At 41.5% G+C, this 22663-nt stretch overlaps 1 protein-coding gene across 9 annotated transcripts in view; it reads right to left on the bottom strand.

Moving 5' to 3' along the window:
- SLC16A14 (solute carrier family 16 member 14) overlaps positions 1 to 22663 on the bottom strand; it is a 52419-nt gene that overhangs the window by 4966 nt on the left and 24790 nt on the right. For 2 of the 9 annotated variants that reach the window (XM_080605309.1, XM_080605310.1), the window contains 5 exons: positions 17152 to 17297; positions 10756 to 11535; positions 6410 to 6686; positions 5496 to 5639; positions 343 to 1335 (listed from right to left, as the gene is read on the bottom strand). In XM_080605309.1, the coding sequence (XP_080461435.1) occupies positions 343 to 1335; positions 5496 to 5639; positions 6410 to 6686; positions 10756 to 10794 (1453 nt within the window). In that variant the 5' untranslated portion in view covers positions 10795 to 11535; positions 17152 to 17297. Of the gene's footprint in view, positions 1 to 342; positions 1336 to 5495; positions 5640 to 6045; positions 6350 to 6409; positions 6687 to 6943; positions 7176 to 9534; positions 9639 to 10755; positions 11536 to 17151; positions 17298 to 22663 lie in introns of those variants that run through there. The other 7 variants (XM_080605312.1, XM_080605316.1, XM_080605311.1 and 4 more) reach the window with 7 other exon arrangements.

Genomic DNA, 22663 nt, shown 5'->3' on the forward strand with positions numbered 1-22663 from the left:
AGGCGTAACTGTGTATGTGATATAGTGCATATACTACACAAACACATAAAAATAGGTTATCCTTTGTCATTTTTAAAAATGGTAATATCTTAAAGAAACATACCATTGAAAGGACAGCTTGTGATAGATTTGGGGTTGTTTACCAGGATGGTAATTTGTAGTGTGTGAATAGTGAGCAGCAGATGTGTTCTTTAAATATGTGCAACATAAAGCTGGATGTTACAGTCCATTCTAGAAAAGCTGTAATTTTGTTAATGTTCATAGCATGAGAAAGCTTAATAGCATAACAAGTCAGATGGTTATAAAACAAATAACTGTTGGTCAGAAATTTGAACATTTTACCTGCAAAGGGTGGTCCAAGCAATGCAGATATTCCATTGGCACAGATGATGATGCCATAGGCATTTGCAAGGTGTTTAGTTCCAACTAAATCTTCAGTCACAACAGGCATTAGGGAAAAATAGCCACTAGAAAATCCTATTAGAGCACAAATCACAGCCAGACTAATGTATGTTTGCATTAGTGGCAAAGTAAGAATGCAGGTGACCAGGGTGACGTTAGCCATGAGGAAGACATTCCAAGTGCTGATGCAAGGGAGATCAGAGATGATTCCAAGGATCACTTTACCAAAAATATGCACAATGGCAATAATGGATGTCAATGGAAATATATTGTTCTGACTAGATAAATTGTACTGCTTGACTATCTCTGGAAGATGAATAAAGGGAATGACAAAGCTGCTATAGGCAAACAAAGCCCAAATTATAAAGGCCACAAATACTCTGTTGGTAAACAATGATGCAGCTCCAAAGTAACTGGAGTACCAGATTCCAAAGCCCTTCCTGACCGTAATCGTCAGCTGGCTCGCTGTCTTAAGAATGAGCAGTCCATACATACTCTTTCCACTTCTAGATTTACCTTTAGTTTCTATGTGCTTAACACTGTCAAGCACTTCTTCATTTCTTGCCTCTTCTTTTTTGTCTGTTTCTTCACTGAGTACTCCATTAGATTTTAAAGTCTCTGCAGAATGGGATAGAGCTTTTGCCTGATTATTTTCACTATTACTTCTCACAACACATTTTTCATTAACATCTTTGTGGGATAGTGGTCTCATAAGTGCCCCACAGACACAAAGGTTGAGGGAGATCGCACCTTGAATGAACATGGCATTCCTCCACCCAAATTCCCTGCAAAGATACTTCAGTAAGGTTGTCATTAAAAAAGCTCCAAACCCTGTTCCTGTGGTACTCAGTCCTTGTGCAAGTGCTCTCCTCTTCTGAAAATACTGTCCTACCATGACCACCGCAGGCAGATAAACCATGCCACTACCAACACCTATGAAAAGAAAAATCAAAATAAATCTGAACTTCATGCCGACAAGAAAAAAAGCAGTGAAAAATGAATCAGGTTTATTCCTAATGTTTGCAGAAGCATAATAGTAAAATCAAGAATAAATATTCAATTTCAATGTTAACTTTCATTTCTGTCTTGTAGTGTTTTCCAAAAATTGTGGTACTTGTTCCAGTAAGAATATAATACTGCTATTTAACTGCCGGGAAAACTGAAATACAAGGAAGATAAAACCTTTATCTCAGTTCCACATGCCACCACCAGAAAGCCCCAAACATCCCACAATAAATCAGTGAAAGTTAATACAGAGACAAACATGAACAAAACCTATGTTGACAAATCCGTATTTGTAATACTTGCATCTGATGAAAATCTACACTGAGGCTTTCTCCTCACCTTTGCACCTATTGAGTCACAGTGGCAATGAGACATTTCAGGAGTCAGCAATGGGGCTTAGCCCAGTGGTAGGGCCTCAGGAGGCTTTTATGTTTCTCTCTAGGCACTGCTGCACCAGAGAAGTACAGGGAGGGTTACACAATTGCTGCACAGGCATATTCTTAAAAAATAGGATATTAATGATACCTTTTTTAAGCAGGAAATGTTGAGCCTTGTACAATCACATCAATAAAGGTAACAGTTGCCCAATTTTTCTCACAGCAAATTCTTGCCATTTAAAGAGGACTGGAATAGCAGTGTATGGAGAAAATATCTTCAAATTTACTGTGGTCATAATTTAGAACAGTGTTTTGGTTTTAAAAGCTTTCCTAAATAGCTGCTAAGTTAGTTGCCTGACATCCTACAGCTAAATCAAGGCGAGAAGAGCTGTTATGCCAGCAAAGCCTGAAAAAAAAATCACCTCAACATCACTGCAGTGTATCATGGTCAGAGCTGACCTGGCATGCCTGTTACAAGTGTTTATTTCTAGTCAATGCAAACACACTATCAGACTTCTGTTTTGCACTGTGCCTCCCTCCCCAAATCCAGCTGAAAACTTGAAGGCAATCTCTCTGCCTGCCAGAGGACTCCCTGCCTTGCCAGGCTGGCCTACAGGCTGTGCAACAGGCTGAAAAAACAGCTTTATAATCACCCTGTTCCCATCCACCCAGGCTCATACTCGCATTGGTGTTTACTGCACTTGTATGCACACCCTGTGAAGTAAAAAAATGTTATAAACCTCTTTATCTTTCCATTCTGTGGGCTACATAGCAAAGCGTGGTCTAATTACAAGCAAAGGCATGCCACTGTTATGCAGACACAGGACCACAGGCCTCTTCATCTCCTTTTCCTCACAGAATGGGCACTTTGGTGCCACAGCATGACCTGGCTCTGCTCTCCCCTTCCCTTGGGCCCCGAGGGCTTTTTTACTCCCCCGGCCACAGGGAAGGCTCCTCTGCCCCCCAAACCGCTACCACACGGGTTGGGGTGAAGCTGGCGGCCAAGAGGCGAGGGGAGAGGGGACAGGGGACAGGGCAGGTGCCACTAGGAGCTGGAGGAGGGGAATGGTTCTGAGGTGAGAGGCGCTTTGGGACAGGGAGCTGGGGGTGGCAGCGGCCGCAGGCAAGACTGGGACTATGGGGACAGGTGGCATGAGGGCATCTGGCATGGCTGGTCACCAAGGCCTGAGGGACAAACAGCGCCATTAGCAAGCCCTCAAGCACTGCATGGAGGCCCAGAAGTAATTGCAGCAGGAGGCAGCCACCATACATGAACAGCGGCCTGATGTCTTACAGCTGTGCAAACATGAAGGAAACTTCCTGAGGTGGTGGTGAGGTTACCATGAGCAAGGGGACGGGGTGTGAGGGGTCAGGGAGCAAGGAAATGAGGAGTGGAGTGGACAGTGAGTGAAAGGACAGGGAGTGATGGAACAGGGAGCGAAGGCACCATGAGTGAGGTGATTATAAGTGAGCAGACAGGGAGCGATGTGATGGTGAGGGGACAGCGAGGGAGGGGATGGTGAGTGAAGAAATGGTGAATGAGGGGACAGTGAGTGTGGGGATAGTGAGGTAATGGCAAATAAAGCAGATGAATGTGGTGATGGCAAGCAGAGCTGTCATGGAGCTGGAGGAAACATCTCAGGCATCTCTACACTGGTCTTCTGGCCAAAATTTCTCCTGCAGCAGCATCACTTCTCTATCTCATGTAAAAAATTGCCTCAGATTTTTTACGAAAATGCAGGTTTTGCCCCACTTTTTAAAATCTCTGTATAATCTCTGCCTTTTTGTCTAATATTCTTGATATGCTCTTTCTGAAAAGCAGCAAGCAGTTGAAACAAAGACAGTGTAGGTTCCTGTCTGCCTGAATATACTCAATATGTATGGGAACAGAAACTGCCAAAAGGGCAAAACCTTGCCTATAATTATTGCTGTTTGTTTAGAAATTTACAACATTACTGAAATCTATGGTGTGCTGGTATAAAGAGTTGTCATAGTGATCCTTCCTGGTTTCATTTTTTTTCCATCCAGCTAGAAAAAAAAAATATGTACAAAAATTCTGCAGATTTCTCTGAAATTCTGTGAAGGGGTAGTTTGAGGGAATGGAGGATACTGAAGCCATTGTCAGGATCACAAACGATTTTTTTGTTGTTGTTGCACTTCTGTCGTATTAGTCATGAAGTGAATAATATTTCAAAGTCCCTTGAATTGTTTACTGTTGCTCAAATAATAATTTAAGGTCAAATTGTGTACTTCTTACTTGAATTAACTTAATATTTTTGTTTCATATTTATTAACAGTTTCTCTTACCAGAAGGAAACAGTGAATAAAATGGAGTGATCCTTTAAGTAGATAATATTGGGTTCTTCCACGTAGCTTTCTGGAAGTAGCTAAATATTTTCACAAGAAGCCACATTTTGCAAGAAAAAGAGCACCAAGGCACTAACCTATTGATTTTCAATAAAAATGCATAAACTTTCATGCCTATCTAAATTTCAGTTGGTCTTCATATATAAAAAGGTTTCCTAGAGACCTGACTTTGTCTCAAAAGAGGAATACTCTCTGTTTACCTGAATTGTCTGCTGTCATTACTGTAATTACCTCACTGGTAATAACTAATACCCTGTTCCCTCCTCCTGTCATCTTTTCACACATGAGGAAAGTGTTTTGTTCCCCACAAGCCTGCCTATTCATAATTTCACATTAAAATAGAAGAGTGAAAACGACTAGTTCTAAAATTATTTGGAATGTTTTCTCAATGGTCATTACAACTGTCACATAGCAGTGTGCCATAACCAAAGTATCGCGTCCTCTGACAAACCTCCAACGGGAAATAATGCTACATGTTTCTCTTACCTCTCACTCAGAATATGTAGCAAAATGAGATGCCATTTATTAGTGGTTGTTGACGTAATATGAATATCCACTATTAAAAATTACACATAAAATATGACCACGTGCATTTTTCTGATTCAGGCAGATCAAATAGACTAACAAGGATTCAGCACATGAAACAAATACAACAATCTGCTTGCAAGAAAGACATCTATTTTCTTTTCTCTTTTTTTTTTCCCATTAAAAACATACATGTAACACCCTTTAAAATAGGTATGGAAACAGTACACAGTTATCAAATTCTTGTATTTTGTTAATATGTAGCAACTCCATAACAAATCTGAGGAAATATTAGCTGTTTTTTTTCTGCGACAAAGAGAGGAGTTCGCTAGATATACAGTTAAACAGTATTTTACTATCTTTAAATTCCATTTGTTAGAGTTTTGATTACATTCATTCTTCTAAGTAAGAATACCATCAAATATATTCAAATGGGAGAAACTGGTAAAAATGCCATCTTCACATGGTAGATTTAAATGACAATGAAAGCCATTGGGCCCAATCCACTGTGTAAATAAATAAGCTTTCTGAAAAGATAACAGTCTGTAAAGCCTGTGAAGGAAAAACTAGAATAACTCTACTGAAATCAAGGATGTTGCTCATTGTCTCTTATTTCTCTGACTATAACACTGTGCCAGATCACATGAGGGCTGAATAAGATAAAAACAAAAGTCAAGTTATATTCCATAACTAAAAGTTTATTTTTTTTTAATTTGGAAACTTTGCAGGAACCAGTCTAGCTTTCCTCTTTGCTCACCCAGGTAACTTCAAAGCAATTAAAAAACATTGAAAGAACTTTCAAATGTTAGTATAGCTTACCGGCTGTCACTCCGAATGTAAGGAAGAGGAAGTGCACATTTGAGGCATAGGCACTCAATATCCAGCCTAGGGCATTCAATATCCCTCCAATTATTGCTGTCTTGCGGCACCCACACATGGTAATGAATAAACCAATGAAAGGCCCTGTTAAAGAACAAGAAAAAATGCTATGCTGTTTATTTAAATCTCTACATTGCCTAATATTTTTTCAAGCAAAGATTATTAATGTTGTTTTAAACAAAATGTTAAACATCACACTACTCAGGCAATTCAGTTTATTTTCCCTATTACCATTTAAAATCCTGGAAAGAAAAATTCAACCAACCAAGCAAATACCCATAAGACCTAAAATCAAAATTGCTCTGTGAAGAAGGAATGGTTTAAACAGAAGACAAAATGAAAACATTGTTCCCCAAAATGAAAGCTGTGTGAGTGCAGACCTTCTTTTACAAGCAAATATTTTATTTTGTTTTCGGTGGAGTGTTTTAGGCAGACCTAAACACATTTTCAATATTAATTTAGGAAAACAGGTCTGTATATGCATACATACCCCTATAGATATTATTTGGGTTGCTCTCCTCACATTCTCTCCTCCCAGAGTACGAGGAGGTCCACAAGCTTAGCAGATGATCTGCTTTCTTGATTCTCATGAGACCTTGAAGTCACAAACAATCCTTTCCTGCTCATGCTGTCTCCTAGTCGAATTGTCTTCTCTACCATCTTCCCTGTTGTCCCTATCTCCTTCTAACTTGTAAAACTTGCACAAGTGACTTGACAAATTAAAAAGGCAACTCAGGAGAAATGGGGAAGCTCTGCTAATAAATTGGAAAACTGTAAGAAAATATTTGAGGGATAAGCAACAAGCATATTCTAAGAATCTCTGTAGCTCTGAAATAAATGATGTTGGAACATACCTACAATAAGTGTAATGCCCATGCTAAGGGAGCTAACCCATGCTGTTAAGCCACGGCTTTGATTAAACTCTTCAAGCCACTCCATGTTGAGTATTCCAAGGGCCATTTGGGACCCCATAATAAGTATGTGCACAAGGAAAGAGGAAAGTACAATCATCCAAGCCCATCCTCCGTCGATGTTTGGATTAGGCTTAATTGGCTTACTTCCAGCTTTTGAGTCATCTCCAAAATCGTATCCAATATCCTCTCGACTAGCATACATTTTCTCCACAGTATTCTGAAATAAATACAGTAAATAACTTCAAAACACATTCAAAATGATCCAATTTTGTAGCTTGGTTATGGTGAAGAAATCACAACTGTATTTCACCTTTTTTTTTAGTGCAGTTGTAAAGTGAATAATGAGTTTTTGTTGTTCAAATTCTCTAATTAGAATAGATCTTATCTTTCTATTTATTATCATGACTGTCTATGTAGGAGTACTTATGGGTTGCCAGTAGGTCACATTATTTCCATTGCTGTGTATTTACTTACTTGTATGTGGCTGAGAGCACTCACTCTTCATGGGTTGACTGTGGTCACAGAAAAAGACTGGTCTCTCTCTGTATATTCCTTCTCTGTATCACCTTCTGCTGTCCCAGTAATATTATGTGTCTTTGTGTTCTAGTGAATAAAGCTTGGACTCAAAAAAGGAAATCTTGAAGAGGCAGGTGGATTGAATTACTGTATTTTTTTTATGAGGAAACTAGTTTAGATGTATGTTTTCCTTAGTAGTAGAAGGACAAGAGGGAAGACAGAAAGATAAAAATTAAGGTTCTTAACTTTCTGAAAGCTTTACTTACATAAACTACAAAGAAAGGATTATTACTACCTCTCTGGCAAACTTTAAACTTTTATGAGAGTTACTTTGACAAACAGTTTACGATTATGCTCTCAGTTTCCATAGTACTAATCCATATAATCCTACTAAAACCCATGAATTCTTCCAAATTAATGTCAATGCCTTCAGAATCAAACTGAGTGGCAGAGCTATGTGCATAGACATGTAGGATCAGGCCATAACAGCTTGATTTGATTACTTTGATTTCATCCATTGTTATTCTGTGAAGATTACAACACAATGTGAAAATAATTTCAAAACAACTTGCAGCTAATTTCTAATTGAGTAACAGGCAAGGTGCAGAACCAAATCTTCCCTCTATCTGATTTATTCTGCAACATATTGAAATGTTACATGGCTGTCGAGTACCACATAGGTTTCCATGGAGACTAGAAATAAGTGTAATGACACAAATTACCAAAGATTGTATTTTTTTTCTCTTTTTTTCTCTGGAGAAATAGAAAGAGCCATCAGCTTTACAATAGTCAAACAAGAGAAGAAAGTTACCAAAAATTGTTTTAAAAAGCTTCGTGTACTCTGTGAGCTCTCAAAAGATACGTCTCCCAGCTCAGAGCCAGCTCTTCAGCACAATAGACTGACAGAATGGAATAACTCAGGCTCTTTACTAATGAAAATTTGAGCTGTTCTCTTTAAATATATGAGGATATTCTGCTTCTTAAGTTACTACTTTTCCCAACTATTTTATTTTTTTCTCATTGCTAGATAAACATACAGAGAAGGTCTTCAAGTATTTCATATTAACATGTAGATGGAGTCAGAGCCGGTTGGACAAAGCTACTTTCACAAACAGTGACAAAATGCCCATGTATGTAACCTCTCCAAGCTTGCCGCTCTGTAAGTCACCTTCAAAGTTAAGTGACACAGAACCCTTACATGCAGTAGAGGGAAGGGTGGGTAGCTAAGGGCACTTGAACATCTGGCTTCCTCCAGGAGCACGCTGATTTGCTTCATACAACAAATTGGGAGCTAAAAGATGTTCCCCTGGTATCCAGTTCTTCACCATGGATACTCTTTATGGACTAAGTTATCACTAGCCCTAACTTGGCCATGGAGGACAGAAGGAAAGAATTGATGACAGCGAGGAATAACAAGAACTGTGTACATTTAACACATGCTGCATGATCAAATGATGAGTACACACCTGGATGCCAGTTCATACACACACTGAACTAACTTACTGGCTTTTTCTTTCCAAATCAGGCAGCAAAAAGAAGAGGGATTATGCTTAGTCATCTGTCTGGAGGTCTGCCAGGGTGTTTGAGGCAGGATTGTATACATGGCAAGGGAAATGCTGAGGATGAGGGGCGGAGGCTTTCTTTTGAACGTGAGGACAGCCTGGGACAGCCCTAGTTACAATTATACGTAATCCTTCTTCTACTGAGGGTAGGTGTTTAAGCTGGCATTTTCACCCTTTCTTATTAAGGTTCTGGGAGCCAGATCCCCCGTTGATGCAGTTTATATGACTACTTATGGAGGACTCAGCCCACTCGGAAGAAACACAAACTGCATAAATGTAACAGAGATAGCAAATAATCATGCCAATGGAAAGACAAAAAGAGAGAGAGAGACAGAGAAATAGCAGAATGAAGGAAAATTTCAAGCTGCTAACCATAGTCTGTGTAGGATTAGTGAAAATGTATGATGGATATTACAGTACATCTTAGATAATGGAACACAAAATTATGTAACTCAAGATTCAGAGTAAGGATTCAATGTGGAACCTCATCTTTCTCTTTCATGCTTTTGACTGGTTTTTTGTATGCACCTGAATCTAATACTGGATACAAAAAAAATTCTTCTTTGGACAGGATATAGATACCTCTTTCATATATTCAAAATGATTTAAAGCAAAAATAATTGGCACTGAGATTCAAAGATATGACACTCATCTTTGCAACAGCAAAGAAAGTGCAAGCATCCTGACAGAATGGGCTTAGCCTGATTAGATGAGAGCTAATGTCAGGTGTGCATCAACCCCCACGAAGCTTGGGAAAATGCACATATTTTCCCTTTTAACTGGATTCTTGCTTATTATTACTTTTATACTAACTTCCCACTAATGTCACAAGTTCAGACTGAATACACTCAAAAGCACAGAAGGTCATTTCCAGTAACTGCACAAACTCTGAGGCTCTGGGTAAAGCAAGGACTGGACATCTGGATCCTCTCCCCACTACTGACTCATCGCCCTGCAGCCTACTGCACCTGGGAGAAATGCTCTTACCTGCCCTCAGTCTTCTTCCCACACCACAGCGCTGCCAAGAACACAGTATCATGGAAGGCAGAGAAGCCCAAGAGGCTCTTAGCAATTGTGAAATCCTAGAGAAACTGCAATGAAAATGACAGTCGCTGATTTGTAAAGCCACACAAACTTCCCCAGCGAGCAAGGTAGTGAAGACCCACTCACAGTACGTGTTGAACACAGCCCCTCATAAGGGACTGCGTTTAAAGAAAAGAGAATCAGGATTCTTGCTAGGGCAGCTGGAGGAGGACTAGACTTTTTTTCAGAAAAGCTTTTTATATTGTATGCACACACGATACTCAGAGCTCTTAGGCAATTGGCCCAAATGTTAGTGTCCACATAAACGCTGAGCTTTTTTGAAAAAACTGACTCATGAGCTATTTTAGAGACAAATGCAGGTGCTGTAACAAGACCAAAATTAGCAGAGAAACACCAAAGTTCCCCGTACCATCACTGGAACTATGGCTCCCTGGCTTGAACAGGTTTATCAGAAATACCTCTGATCTGGATATAAAAAGTCCACGTGATGAAGAATTTACATATTCTTTGGAGTACCTCTGCAAGTATCTCTTGCAGTACCTGATTGCCTCTGCCTTGAAAAGTATGGGATCGAACAGGATAACTCATAAGTGCTTTATAAAGAGGAAGTTTTGCTTCACAGTCTTCCCATTCGATGTCACATGTAATTGTGTTTTGAAGATGCACTGAAAAAAATATTGCTAAAAGCATAGCTTATTTTGGGCGTGGTAATTTTGATCATTCTAACCCGACCTTGGTACTGCTCCGAGCCCCACGGTTGCCAGTGGCTTCCCCGGAGGTGTAACCAGCACCCGTTTCTGCGGATCAGCGCCACGGCGTGCACGCGTGCACAGCCGGCAAGCCAGAGGCAAACAGGCTGGGTACAACCTACAGCGTTACGGTGCCGGCTGGGGACACGAGTCAGCGGGCGGCGAGTGGCAGCTGTTTTCTGGCTGGGACCGGCGCCCCGCAGCCCCTGCGGGCTGCTCGCCGTGCCCTGCCCAGGGGACGCTGCTCACCGTGCTCTCGGCACCCCCGGGGGGCAGCGACAGCCGGCTGGGACACGCCGCCGCTTCCTCCCCGCGGTGCTCGCCGCAGCACCGGGGCGGCCGCCGCCTCCCCGGCCCGGCCCCGCCGCACGGCCCCGGCCCCGGCCCCGGCCCCGGCTCCTCCCCCGGTCCTCACCTCGCCGGGCCCCGGGCGCGCCGCCGCCCCGGCCGGCATGGCGCTGGGCCCCGCAGCCGCCGCGGCTCAGCTCCCCGCCGCCGCCAACCTGCGCCCGGCTGCGCTCGGCCTTGCCGCGGTGTTTATTTGCTGCTGCAGCCCGGGGCCGGGCTCGGGGCTCCTGCTCCCCCGGCGGCTCGCCTTCTGCTCCGTCTGGCTTCCATTCCCCGCGATTTCAAATCTCCACGCTCTTTCATTCCTGCGATACCGGCTAATTCTGGTTTGGCTGAGGAGATTTGCAGTCCTCTCACATGCACACTCTGGTGGCTGGATGAAGTTTATTGCCGCACAGGTTATCGGCAGAAATATGCATCAGAGAGAGGCAGAGGATATAATCCAATAAAAGCAGCCGGTGTCAAGGTTTTAATGGCCGTTGGGTTGCAGTAAATTGTTAACTTGAGAGAGGCTGGTGAAAACAGCCCTAAGAATGACGCTTGAAAGCTTCACCCTATAGCACCTTATTTGTGCAACATATAAGCTTCAAAAACAGAAGAAAGGAGTTGTAGCAATACACTCCTACTTTCTCAAAGCGGCATCTGGACCTCAGTTGCATCTTCCCGAATAGTCAGAGGCATTAATGAGGTATACAGTCAGCAATACGTTGCTTTGACTTTTTTCAGTGAATTTGCCCAGAGTAAGGTGATTGTATGCCAGTGTGCAGAACTTTCATCCTCAGAGAGTCCTGGCGTACTGCAGAAGTGTGCTGAATAGCAGAGCTGAAGGCACTTCAGGGAGGTGTACCTATCAGTTTGAGAGAGGAGGAAATGAGGACAGACCAACAGTAATATTTTAATGGTGTCATAAGGCACCATGGCATAACATGATGGTTCCAAATATGTTAAAGAGCCTTATTTTGGGGCTGTTCAAAATACTGATTTGGGGCTGTCTATATTTTTTCTACATTTATATTTAACCACACTCTTTGTTGTATGTCCCCTGTTGCACATGCAAATCTCAAGTATTTTTTTCCATAAAAGTGCAATGTTCTGTTCCATTATCTATATAGTCTATCCAATGTAACTTTAAGGAACACTTTTACCTGTTCTCAGTTAAAGAGTGTGGTAGACTGTATACTATTGCTATGGCTTTGGTATTTACATAAATCTTATACTACTTTCCACTGCACTTTTAAAAGATAATCTTTTATCAGAGTAAACAACTAGATGAGTGTCACGGACTTGTGATTGGGTTTGTTTCCTTCTCCTCCATAAATAACACTAGATTTCCCATTTTAAGAGGTTATGGTATTGCACTGCAAATGCAAGTGCCATTTTGAAGTGCACCTGTACCCAATTACTCTATGGCAATACTTTAAACCTTGTACGGGCATTCCTGTCGCAGGTTTTAACTTTGGCATTAGCTTTTTAGCTGGAGTCTGGTTTCTTAAAAGGTTTAATGCTAAGGGCCTGACACATTAAATTTGCTGCTTATTGGCTAGTGTTATTTCCTGAGTTTGAAATGTACATTTTGATTTGTGAATCATCTGACATGCTAACACACATTATTAAGTCTACCACAGAAACAGATTCACTGGGGCAGTGGGATGACTCATGACAAAATATTAAAAATCTATTTCTTTGACTGGCTGTTAACCCATGTTCCCTCTAGTAATTGAGATGCCATCTGCTTGTTTAAATCCTTGTGCTAACAGAGATTCTGTCTTTAAGGTTTGAGCTGATAGAGAACTCACTTAGCTGTGTCATACTGCTTCAGCACTTCTGGTTCAGATATAATTGTGGTTCTGGGCTAAAATCTTGGATTTATGCTGTCTCTTGAGAAGATAAGTCTGTATGGATTTATTTGAATTTTAACCATTAAATTGTCCAGGTTTATCAGAGGGAGTACAAATGATGTTCAGCAAGGAAAAAAGGTCTGTTTTGTAAGACGGGGAGGGACAATGTTATGGTTTCAGAAAAAACAAAAACCTTGCAGTTTTTAGCCAAGATGCATAAGATTCCTAATCCAGTAAAATAAGATGTAAACAGTCTGACGGCCCCTGGTGCATTCTGGATTGTAACTGTGTAACCTGGTGGGATGGGAGGCAGAATAATCAAAACTGGAAAGGAAGGACTTTCCACTTTTACCAATTTTGGTAATTATATGTTGCAACATGATTTAAAGGCAGAGGGGAAGGGAGGGAGGGAGAAAGGCAGAAGGAGGAGGAATCAGTAACTCAATACTGGTCACTGTCTGGGGGCTGCCATAGTGTCTTAGACTTTCACAGTCACAGAAGCGGTGGTTGGAGCGGACCCCTGGGGTCCATCCAGTCTGGCCTTGTGCTTGAAACAGGATTGTGACCTATGACATTTCAGGTCCGCCATGGCCTTATCCTTTCCTTAACTTCTTCAACTTATCATCAAAGGCTGTAGGCTCCTTACCATCTCACTAGCCCTCCGAATGACCCTCTCTTGTTTTTCAACATGCTTCTTGAACCAGGCAGCGCAAAACAGGACACAATATCCTAAATGTGGACTCATCAGCACTGAATAAGGAGGAATAATAATTTTTGTTCATCTGCTGTCTTTGCTCCCTTCCTAATGTAGTCCAGTTTGTTGTCATTATATTCACAACAAAAACACCCTGTTGGCTCATATTCAGCTTAGTGTCCCCTGTGACAGCCACATCCTTTCAGCTGGGCTGCTGCTCAGGCAGCCTGCACTGGTGCCTGGCACTACTCAACCCCATATGCACAACTCTGCGCTCCTTGTTAAACTTCATGACGTTTCTGTTGAACCAGTTTTTCAGTTTCCCAGAGTCCTCTCAAATGAAGCTCCACTGTTTGGTTTGAGAACCACACCTTCTAGGTTAGTATTGTCCGAAATCTACTGCAGGCACATCCTGTGTCAGCATCCACATCGCGATGAAGGTAATGAACAATACTGGTCCCAATATTGACCCAAGGTGTTCTGCTTGCTGCTGGCCAGCAACTAAGCATCACCCCATTGATTACTACCCTTCAAGTCCAGCAATCTATCCAATTTTCAACCTATTTAGATCTAGCAGTTCATTCATCCAGACCATACTCCTCATTTTTTTCTCCACCTTGTGCTTTAACCACTTGCTTAATCCCCATTGCTCAAAATAGCAGCTGTGCTGGAAAGCATACAGCCCTCTGAAAATGTGTATTGATGAAAATATAAAGTGCTGATTTAGCTTCCCAGCATTTCTCCTATACTATCGCTGAAGTGCTCATTAGTCTCTTCCCTAAAGCTCTCATTAAGCGCCCACCCGACTTCCCATGAAATGTAGTACTGCAGTGATTGATAAGGAAATAAAGATTTGAAATAACAGCTTGGTTGCTGCAGCATCAAGACACAGGAAAGAAAAAGAATCTAGCTTTTAGTTTCACTTCATCCCTGCACTTTTAACCAGCACAAAGCATCACCAAATAATCTCGTCAATTCTTCCTACACAGGTGTTGTTATAATATATATATATATATTACAGAATTTAAAGATTTCACCCTCTCTTTCTTTCAAACCTCTCTGGGTTACTGAAATATTCTCTGTATTTTGAAGGGCATGTTATGTTGGTCCTGGGCTAGAAAGAAAGGGGAAGGGGAAGGGGAAGGGGAAGGGAAGGGGAAGGGGAAGGGGAAGGGGAAGGGGGAAGGGGAAGGGGAAGGGGAAGGGGAAGGGGAAGGGGAAGGGGAAGGGGAAGGGGAAGGGGAAGGGGAAGGGAAGGGGAAGGGGAAGGGGAAGGGGAAGGGGAAGGGGAAGGGGAAGGGGAAGGGGAAGGGGAAGGGGAAGGGGAAGGGGAAGGGGAAGGGGAGGGGAGGGGAGGGGAGGGGAGGGGAGGGGAGGGGAGGGGAGGGGAGGGGAGGGAGGGGAGGGGAGGGGAGGGGAGGGGAGGGGAGGGGGAGGGGAGGGGAGGGAAGGGAGGGAAGGGGAGGGAAGGGAAGGGAAGGGAAGGGAAGGGAAGGGAAGGGAAGGGAAGGGAAGGGAAGGGAAGGGAAGGGAAGGGAAGGGAAGGGAAGGGAAGGGAAGGGAAGGGAAGGGAAGGAAGGGAAGGGAAGGGAAGGGAAGGGAAGGGAAGGGAAGGGAAGGGAAGGGAAGGGAAGGGAAGGGAAGGGAAGGAAAGGAAAGGAAAGGAAAGGAAAGGAAAGGAAAGGAAAGGAAAGGAAAGGAAAGGAAAGGAAAGGAAAGGAAAGGAAAGGAAAGGAAAGGAAAGGAAAGGAAAGGAAAGGAAAGGAAAGGAAAGGAAAGGAAAGGAAAGGAAAGGAAAGGAGGAAAGGAAGAGAAGAAAGGAAGAGAAAGAAAGGAGAGAAAGAAAGGAAGAGAAAGAAAGAAGAAAGAAAGAAAGAAAGAAAGAAAGAAAGAAAGAAAGAAAGAAAGAAAGAAAGAAAGAAAGAAAGAAAGAAAGAAAGAAAGAAAGAAAGAAAGAAAGAAAGAAGGAAGGAAGGAAGGAAGGAAGGAAGGAAGGAAGGAAGGAAGGAAAGAAGAAAGAAAGAAAGAAAGAAAGAAAGAAAGAAAGAAAGAAGAAAGAAAGAAAAGAAGAACAGAAAAGAAGAAAGAAAGAAAGAAAGAAAGAAAGAAAGAAAGAAAGAAGAAAGAAAGAAAGAAAGAAAGAAAGAAAGAAAGAAAGAAAGAAAGAAAGAAAAGAAAAAGAAAGAAAGAAAGAAAGAAAAGAGAAAGAAAGAAAGGAAGGAAGGAAGGAGGAAGGAAGGAAGAAAGAGAAAGAAAGAAAGGAGAAGAAGAAAGGAAGAAAGAGAAAGAAAGAAAACAAGCAAAGGTAATATTTAATTTGATTTTGAGGTTGCACAGTAATACAGCTTTCCTATGATACCTCCAAAAGCTTGTATCCCCTTGTATTGGTGATTCCAAAGAGAAATAATGCATATTTTCTTGTTTTACCACTGCCTTTTTGAAAAGAATCCTTGGTATCTTTGGGGATTGCACAAAGCATCATCCTCATAGAATACTCTGAACAAGTAAGAGCTTTCAGCAGTTTCCCAGATTCCTCACATGATAGCTGCAGTCTACTCAAATGGAAAGACTGAACTATCTTGGTATCTTCAAGTTCATCCACTCTGAGGATAGACCATGGGAATCAAATCAAAAGTAAAAGAAAAGGCAACATTTTTGTTATTGCTGGCATGGAGACTTTCTTTTGGACATTAACTAGTTGTCTTTTCTCTTTCTTCCCTCTCCAAGAGCTGATTTATTACAGCAGCTATATAGATATGGGAGCAAACACAGGGGTTCCTGTCCAATTTTCTTAGATCCTTCAAGGACATCATGTCCAAAAAGCTCATATGTGTATCCTGTGAGAGATTTGGTGGAAAACTTCCTGGACTGTATTAAACAGACAATAGGATGGTCCTCAGGAGTTGGGGATGCTGAAGAGGGAAACGATGCTGCCTCCAAACAGTGTCACTATTTCATCAGTGCCTTGCCAAGACTGACATAAAGATTCCCTCAGCAAAACTGAATATTGCTATTCCAAACAGGGTGAGTTGGTGTCAGGTTCTTCCTGCCACAGTGAAGGGTAGTGCAGCAAGAATGAAGTGGAAAAAGGACTGGGAAAAGGAATCCTAGCTGAAGAAGAAGCCTAGGGAGCTGGCAGGAGATACTGCAAGGGTAGGAGCAGGTACGGTGGCTTCTTCTGAACTGAACTGAACTGCTGCCACCCAGTTCAGGTATCTACAGATGCACTTTGACACAGCCCCACAATCAAACTGTTATTTAAAAATATAACTTTGCCATGTGTCCAAGAGGATAGAAGACAAAAGTACTTGATAACTGGAAACCAGTACAGCACATGTTCTGCTGCCAGAAAAAGTTCTTACAGATTAATGAATGTGTATGATCTGCAGCCAGTTACTAATTTACACATGCAGGGAAGCCCAGTGAGTGCTCAGACTTCCTTGTTATGTTGGGGTTCTTTATAGGGTTGGGCTTATATCTCTTTTTGTGCAGTGTTAATTAATTGCAGCTTTGTACATTAGCAATCCAAATTGCAATCTGAGAAGGTAAAATAAACTGGCTTATCAAAAAAATCCTATTAGTCTTAACTGCAGTTGTAACACTAACATGCTTTGCACATGCTGATATCTGGCTTTTCTGGTTTAAAACATGTGAGCACGAAGGAGTGGCTGCAGTTCGTTAAACATCACAAGTGCCATAATAGCAGGAAGAACTCAAAGGCGCTCTGATATGACTCACAGTTGAGCTGTGGTTGCTTCCTCCTCTGGGTCAAACCTGTGCATGGCAAGAAATCTCAGAGCATTCAGAGAACCGTATGACTCGGTCATGGGTTGTACTTGTTGCAAATACACCAAATTAACTGCAAGTTCCAGTAAGGTCAAATTAGCACTCAACTGGTTTATACAAATTAAAGTATTGATTTCAGTGGTACCTGGGATTAGTCCTTCAGTCAGTCTGTTGCATTCAAATCACGGTATTCATCTCTGTGCAGTAGCTTTCTTCATTTTCAGTCTTGAAATGTGGTACGTAAGTCAGTATTTTGCTCATGTCTTGTGTAAAACAATACATTTGTTCTCACTGCAAAGCAAGTATAGTGTTTTAAACAAACTGCTAGGTTGATTCTGCAATTTCTTTATCCTGGCAGTCTTTTAGTTCAAAAGAATCTCCCAATCTATGAATAGTTTGAAAATAGTATGTAAAACAGTATTTGTGCTTGTACACTTTGACTTGTTCTGAGATGGACTTGAGTTGTGTGATTTCTTTTCCATTTCTTTCTAATCCCTGCAGCACCATTATGAAAGCATTGCTTTTTTCGTTTTTTAATAAACAGATCATGAAACACCACAGCTTTTATGAAATGCTAACATCAAACTTTTAATAACTTGATGTGTATAAAATCCCCAATTAATATCTGTTGAGAAAAGGTATTTTTTGATGCAAGAACTGCAGTAACAATATGGCACATGCGAAGAGAGGAAGTAAACAATGATGACAGACAGAGCAAGGAGGAGGGGCCTACGCCATCCTCTACCGGATGACAGCTGTACGTGTTCTAGCCAAGTTCGAGTAGGTAATGTATTCAGTTTGCAGCTAAATTGCATTGTGCAACCAGTGGGCCCAATCACATAATGTCACCTATGTCACTACTTGAACCAGATATTTTCAGGCTGAGGGAAGCTGCCAGGGGTGTTGTCCCTGTTCCTGAACTTTGCTGCTGTTGCTCTTCCCGAAGCTGCACCCGAAGCTGTGCAGGCTGGTTTGGAGGGACAGGGTGTGATTGATCCACATTAGGGCAAAAACAATAACAACAACAACAGATATCTCTGGGAGAGTTCAGCCAGAACTATCTGTACAGAGTCTGATGTTACTTGTCCACAGTGGAGTCTTTCCTTCCCTCTCGGTAACTGCTCTGATATCACCTGTTTGCCTTTTTATTTTATTTTTATTTTTATTTTTATTTTTTGACTTTCTAACTGTGTAGTACTCCTGTTTTTAATGGCCATAGTTTTCCCTTAACAGAAATAGGGGAAAGGAATGTAATCTTTGGACCACTGTTTTTCCATCTTTATTAAACTGCTGCAGGAATTTAAGTAGTATAAAACAGAGATATATATTTAATTTATGTGTTAGAATTTTATAAGTTTCAAAATGAAATTTATAGTAAGGCCTGAGTTTGTTTCCCTGCGATGTTTTAGTTCTTGAGCAGTAAACAGATGGCTCCCATTGAAATTGATAAAAGTACAAACTAAACAATTGTTGTCTTGTGTTTAGTTTGCCCATTTCTCAGTACAGAAAAATTTGCAACTTGTCAACATCAAGTAAACTTTCCTTGCCACATTATTGCTATGCCAAATTACACATGAACCCCTCCCAGAGCATTTTACCTGTTCCAGTATATTTCTCCAGTGAGTCAGTGTTTCAACCTTTGCTTATATGCCTCCCATGTTAGCCCCACAGCTACGGGGCATAATATGCCTGCTTTCCAAAAGCCATCGCATGCACCAAAGTCTCATTGTGTCCAGCAGTCCCTAGTGCTGGACAGAGTGAGTGTCTCACGCCTCCATGAGCTGGAGCAGGTCCTGTGGGCTGTGCGAGGTGCACATCACTGTTGCTTGTTACTGAATGACAAACTGCAAACTAACAGGATCAAGAGCCCATAAGACTAAAAGTGATAGATCATTACTGTGGATATCATGGTCTGGATCATGAGGGTTTTCATGTGGAATGGAGACGTTTGCAGTTTCTAAGCAGTTACTGTCAATTTGTCTTTGGGGCAATAAGGCTTCTCTGAGCTTTTGAGATAGAGGGTGATCTTTTTGATGTCAGGCCTGAATTCGTGCTTTGATTTCTAAACAAGCAGTGAAAACCATGCGGTACCTGTAAGAATGGTTCCCAGTCAACATGGGACAAAAAGTACAAAATGGGTCATTTTGTTTCATTGTCGAGTTAGTAACTGTTTTTCAATATTACCATTTCTGTTACATTTGCTATTTATGTTAGATTTTTAAATCAATCTGTTAACATCCTTGTCTGAAGAAATCGACATTGTGTAGTGAACAGAAGGAAAAAAATGAATTGAAACGTGGTTGTACGTGCACATGAAAATAAATTATCTGCGTTCATTGTTCAGTCATAATGATTGCAGAACATAAGCTAACAGGAATGAAATTTTGGATTTCAAGGCCTTAATATTTTAGAACTTATATCGGTTTTGGTAATAGCATGGATTAAATTATTTTCTTGTTTTCAAATTTGACCTTATTGCTTTAAATGATGTAGAATTATTTTTTTTCAGAATCTGCCTAGCAACAAAAGATGCTCTCTCTCCCTCTAGTGGAGAATAATAACATAGCTGCCTTTCTGTTTTTGCATATGTAAACCATCAAGTAATACAAACGGGGGCTGAAAGCTTTTCTGAACAATAATATATCATAATTTGTTTACTGTATGGCATAAATATTATATGAAGAGTATCATAATGAGATATTTTCATATTAATGTTTTTTTTTCTGTGAGTGCACCATTTTTAGTGATCCTGAATTATACAAATTGTAAAATATTTATGCATGTAAAATATTTACAGATATCTAGACACATTTTAAAGTAAAAATAAAGGCCCAGTTGATATTAAAAAGAAGCCCTAATCTCAAAAGTAAAATGTAGTATGCTTAATGTTGATAGCAGGAGCAGCTTGCATGTTGGTATTTGCCAGTTTGATCCTAGATATAAAGAGCATGCACTTAAAAAAATATATATTTTAATCTAAATGTTTCCAGTATTTGCTGTGTTCATCTTAAGAGAAGAAGGAGACTGCCAGAGGACTTAGATGCAATGTCTTTTTCAAAATTGTATGTTGTGATGTACTGTTCATTTCATTCTCCAAATAAACATCTCCCCAGCACTTGGAATTCTGAAGCTGTAAGTGCAAACTGCTTATGTAAATAATGATTTACAGGGCTAAGTTCATAACTAGGGGAGCAGAAAACACTTCCTATATATGACTGATATAATAGCTCCACTTCTACATTCCAAATTGCAGTAACAAGACTTGACTAGATTCCTGATACTGTTTTCAGTGGAAAGTTCTTATTTCTGCATCTGAGCTGCTTTTTAGCATATTTTTCTATTTTGTGGTTTTATTATCTCTTGTTGCCACGCCAAACTTCACACAGGTAGGTACAGTAAATACCAGTCCAAGGGAATTTGGCAAGAGATGTGCACGTAGTTAACCTCACAGCCTTCACTCAGCTTTTAGGGACAGGGGCTTTCTCCATCTGCAAGTCACTGCCTTGCACCAAGGGTGTCACTGCGAGCATTTTAGTTCAGACTAACTTCATTTTGTGTGTTTGTTGTTCTTACCATATGAAAGGGTAATAAAGCTACTTAAAAGGTGTTGGGTGACAGTTCTGGGTTGCCACTGTCTTACACAAGCACCAGTAGAAAGTAGATCTCTTACCAAGGAGGAAAAGCATCTATTTTCTTCCACAGCAGAGTGATTCCAAGGACTATGGACACAACTCTGTGGTGTAATGAGTCACTTGAGTTGTAGCTGCTGTAAGCAGCACAGGAACTTTGCTTCTCTGCTTCAAAGAGTGGAGTGAAAACAGCGCTAAGAGATAATACAGAAGAGATGACGGAATGCTTTTCATAAATGCTAGTACGGCCTACTGACTGTATCTGTACTTGAAAACTCCTCCAGCATGAAGAAGAGAGGCATGGAGGCACAGAGGCAGAGGGATGTAAGAACCATTGCTTTTGTGGCTGCCACAGCAGCACTGCCCTTCCATCCCTGTTAGCGAGAGGCTTGCTTATATGCATCCCAGGCTTTGGGACTTGACAAACTATTTATGGCTCAGTCATTTTGTGTGGGTTGTAGGGAGGATGACAGAGAGCAAAAAGCAGTGAAGCAAAGTGTGAAAGGGACATTTGTCCACTGACTGCTTATATTATCAGATGGGGAGAGAGAAGTAACAGATTGCTGGCCAGGATAATGTAGCAATGCCATCACACGCACAAGTGCTCTATTGTTCATTTTGTTTTCCCATATGCTCCATTCCTTGTCCTTTAGTGTAATAAGGATGTAATAAAGCTTATCAGTTCAGGAGAGAGTGTTGGCTCACGGGGCGTCCAAAGTTAGCTGTTAAGTTTTCTCTAGTTTCAAAATGGAGGCTTGAGTGAGTGCTTGGTGGGTTTAAAAGGAGCTGGCAGATGTTTGGAGATGCCCTTTCTGTTGCTGCTGGCTACTACAGCTGAAGCAGCACAAAATGAAACACACAAAATGAAAAAGGAAACAAAACCTGTCAGACGTTCTCTAACTTAACTCAGTTGGTCATCTTTGGAGTTGCATTAATAGGGACCACAAATATGATTTTAATACAACTTTGTTTTTTACATGTCAGAAAAGGAAATTATTGTTGACCTTTTGAAGCTTCATTTTGGAAGCCCTGACATCCTTCTATTCCAGGCACGTTTTGTTCACGTTCTGAGGTTTTTCACCAAACTAATCTGGCCCTAACTTTGAGACAACGATTATTTCAGCCTTTTATTTTCTCAGGTGCACTGTCTTTCTTTTCAGGCTTAAGCATTGCAGACCCTCTTCCTGAGATTTTCTTTGAAAAGGCGTGTGATTTATTCAGCTCATTTCATTACTGACCTGACAGTTCCGTCAGTTTTTATTTTCAATGTATTTCTTAACAGAGGTTTAACGAGAAGCTAAAATTAGTATTAATGAGGTTTCCTGGAATGAACGGCCACCACATATGGTCTGATTTTTGGGTGGTCCTGCAGTTGGACTCGGTGATCCGTGTGGGTCCCTTCCAACTCAGGACATTCTACCATTCACATTTTAGCGTCCACAAAACCAGAGAGGCCTTCTGCACCTCGGGTTGCTCCTTCTCCCCTCCCAGCCGCGGTGAGGGCACAGCTCTCCTCCCGGGGAGGGGGCCAGATCCCAGCAGCCACAAAAACGCCGGGGCCGCGGCCATTTCGCGGCGCAGGCCGGGCGGGCGGTTTGCAGGGGCCCTCGCCAGGCGGGTGCCTCACCAGGGGGGGCTGTTCCGCAGCGCCGGGCGGGGCCGGGGGGCCGGGGAGGCGCCCGGCTGCGGGCCTGCCCTGTGCCGCAGGGGCCCGGCCAGCCCCGGCCGCTGTCGTGGTTTGTGGACGTGCTCGGCGAATCGTGTGGTAAAGAGCCGCTGCTGTTTACGGTTTCTTTTTACCACGATCCCTCTGCAAGTGTTGCTCCTTCAGAAGTAGCAGATTAAATATTAAATTTTAATTTCTGTATTAATTGATCTCTGGACAAATTATTGATGTTTTCATATGTGGTTTAAGTAAGGCCACCGTAGAAACTGTGATTTTATTGTTCAACAAATAGTCTATATCCTCGGAATTTTGTAAAAGGTTGTTGCACTAAATAACAGCTGTTAATGCTTATTGAATATCTT

The sequence above is a fragment of the Anser brachyrhynchus genome, assembly GCF_964034855.1.
Source record: "Anser brachyrhynchus genome assembly, chromosome: 9".
In the NCBI taxonomy this organism is placed as follows: Eukaryota; Metazoa; Chordata; class Aves; order Anseriformes; family Anatidae; genus Anser; species Anser brachyrhynchus.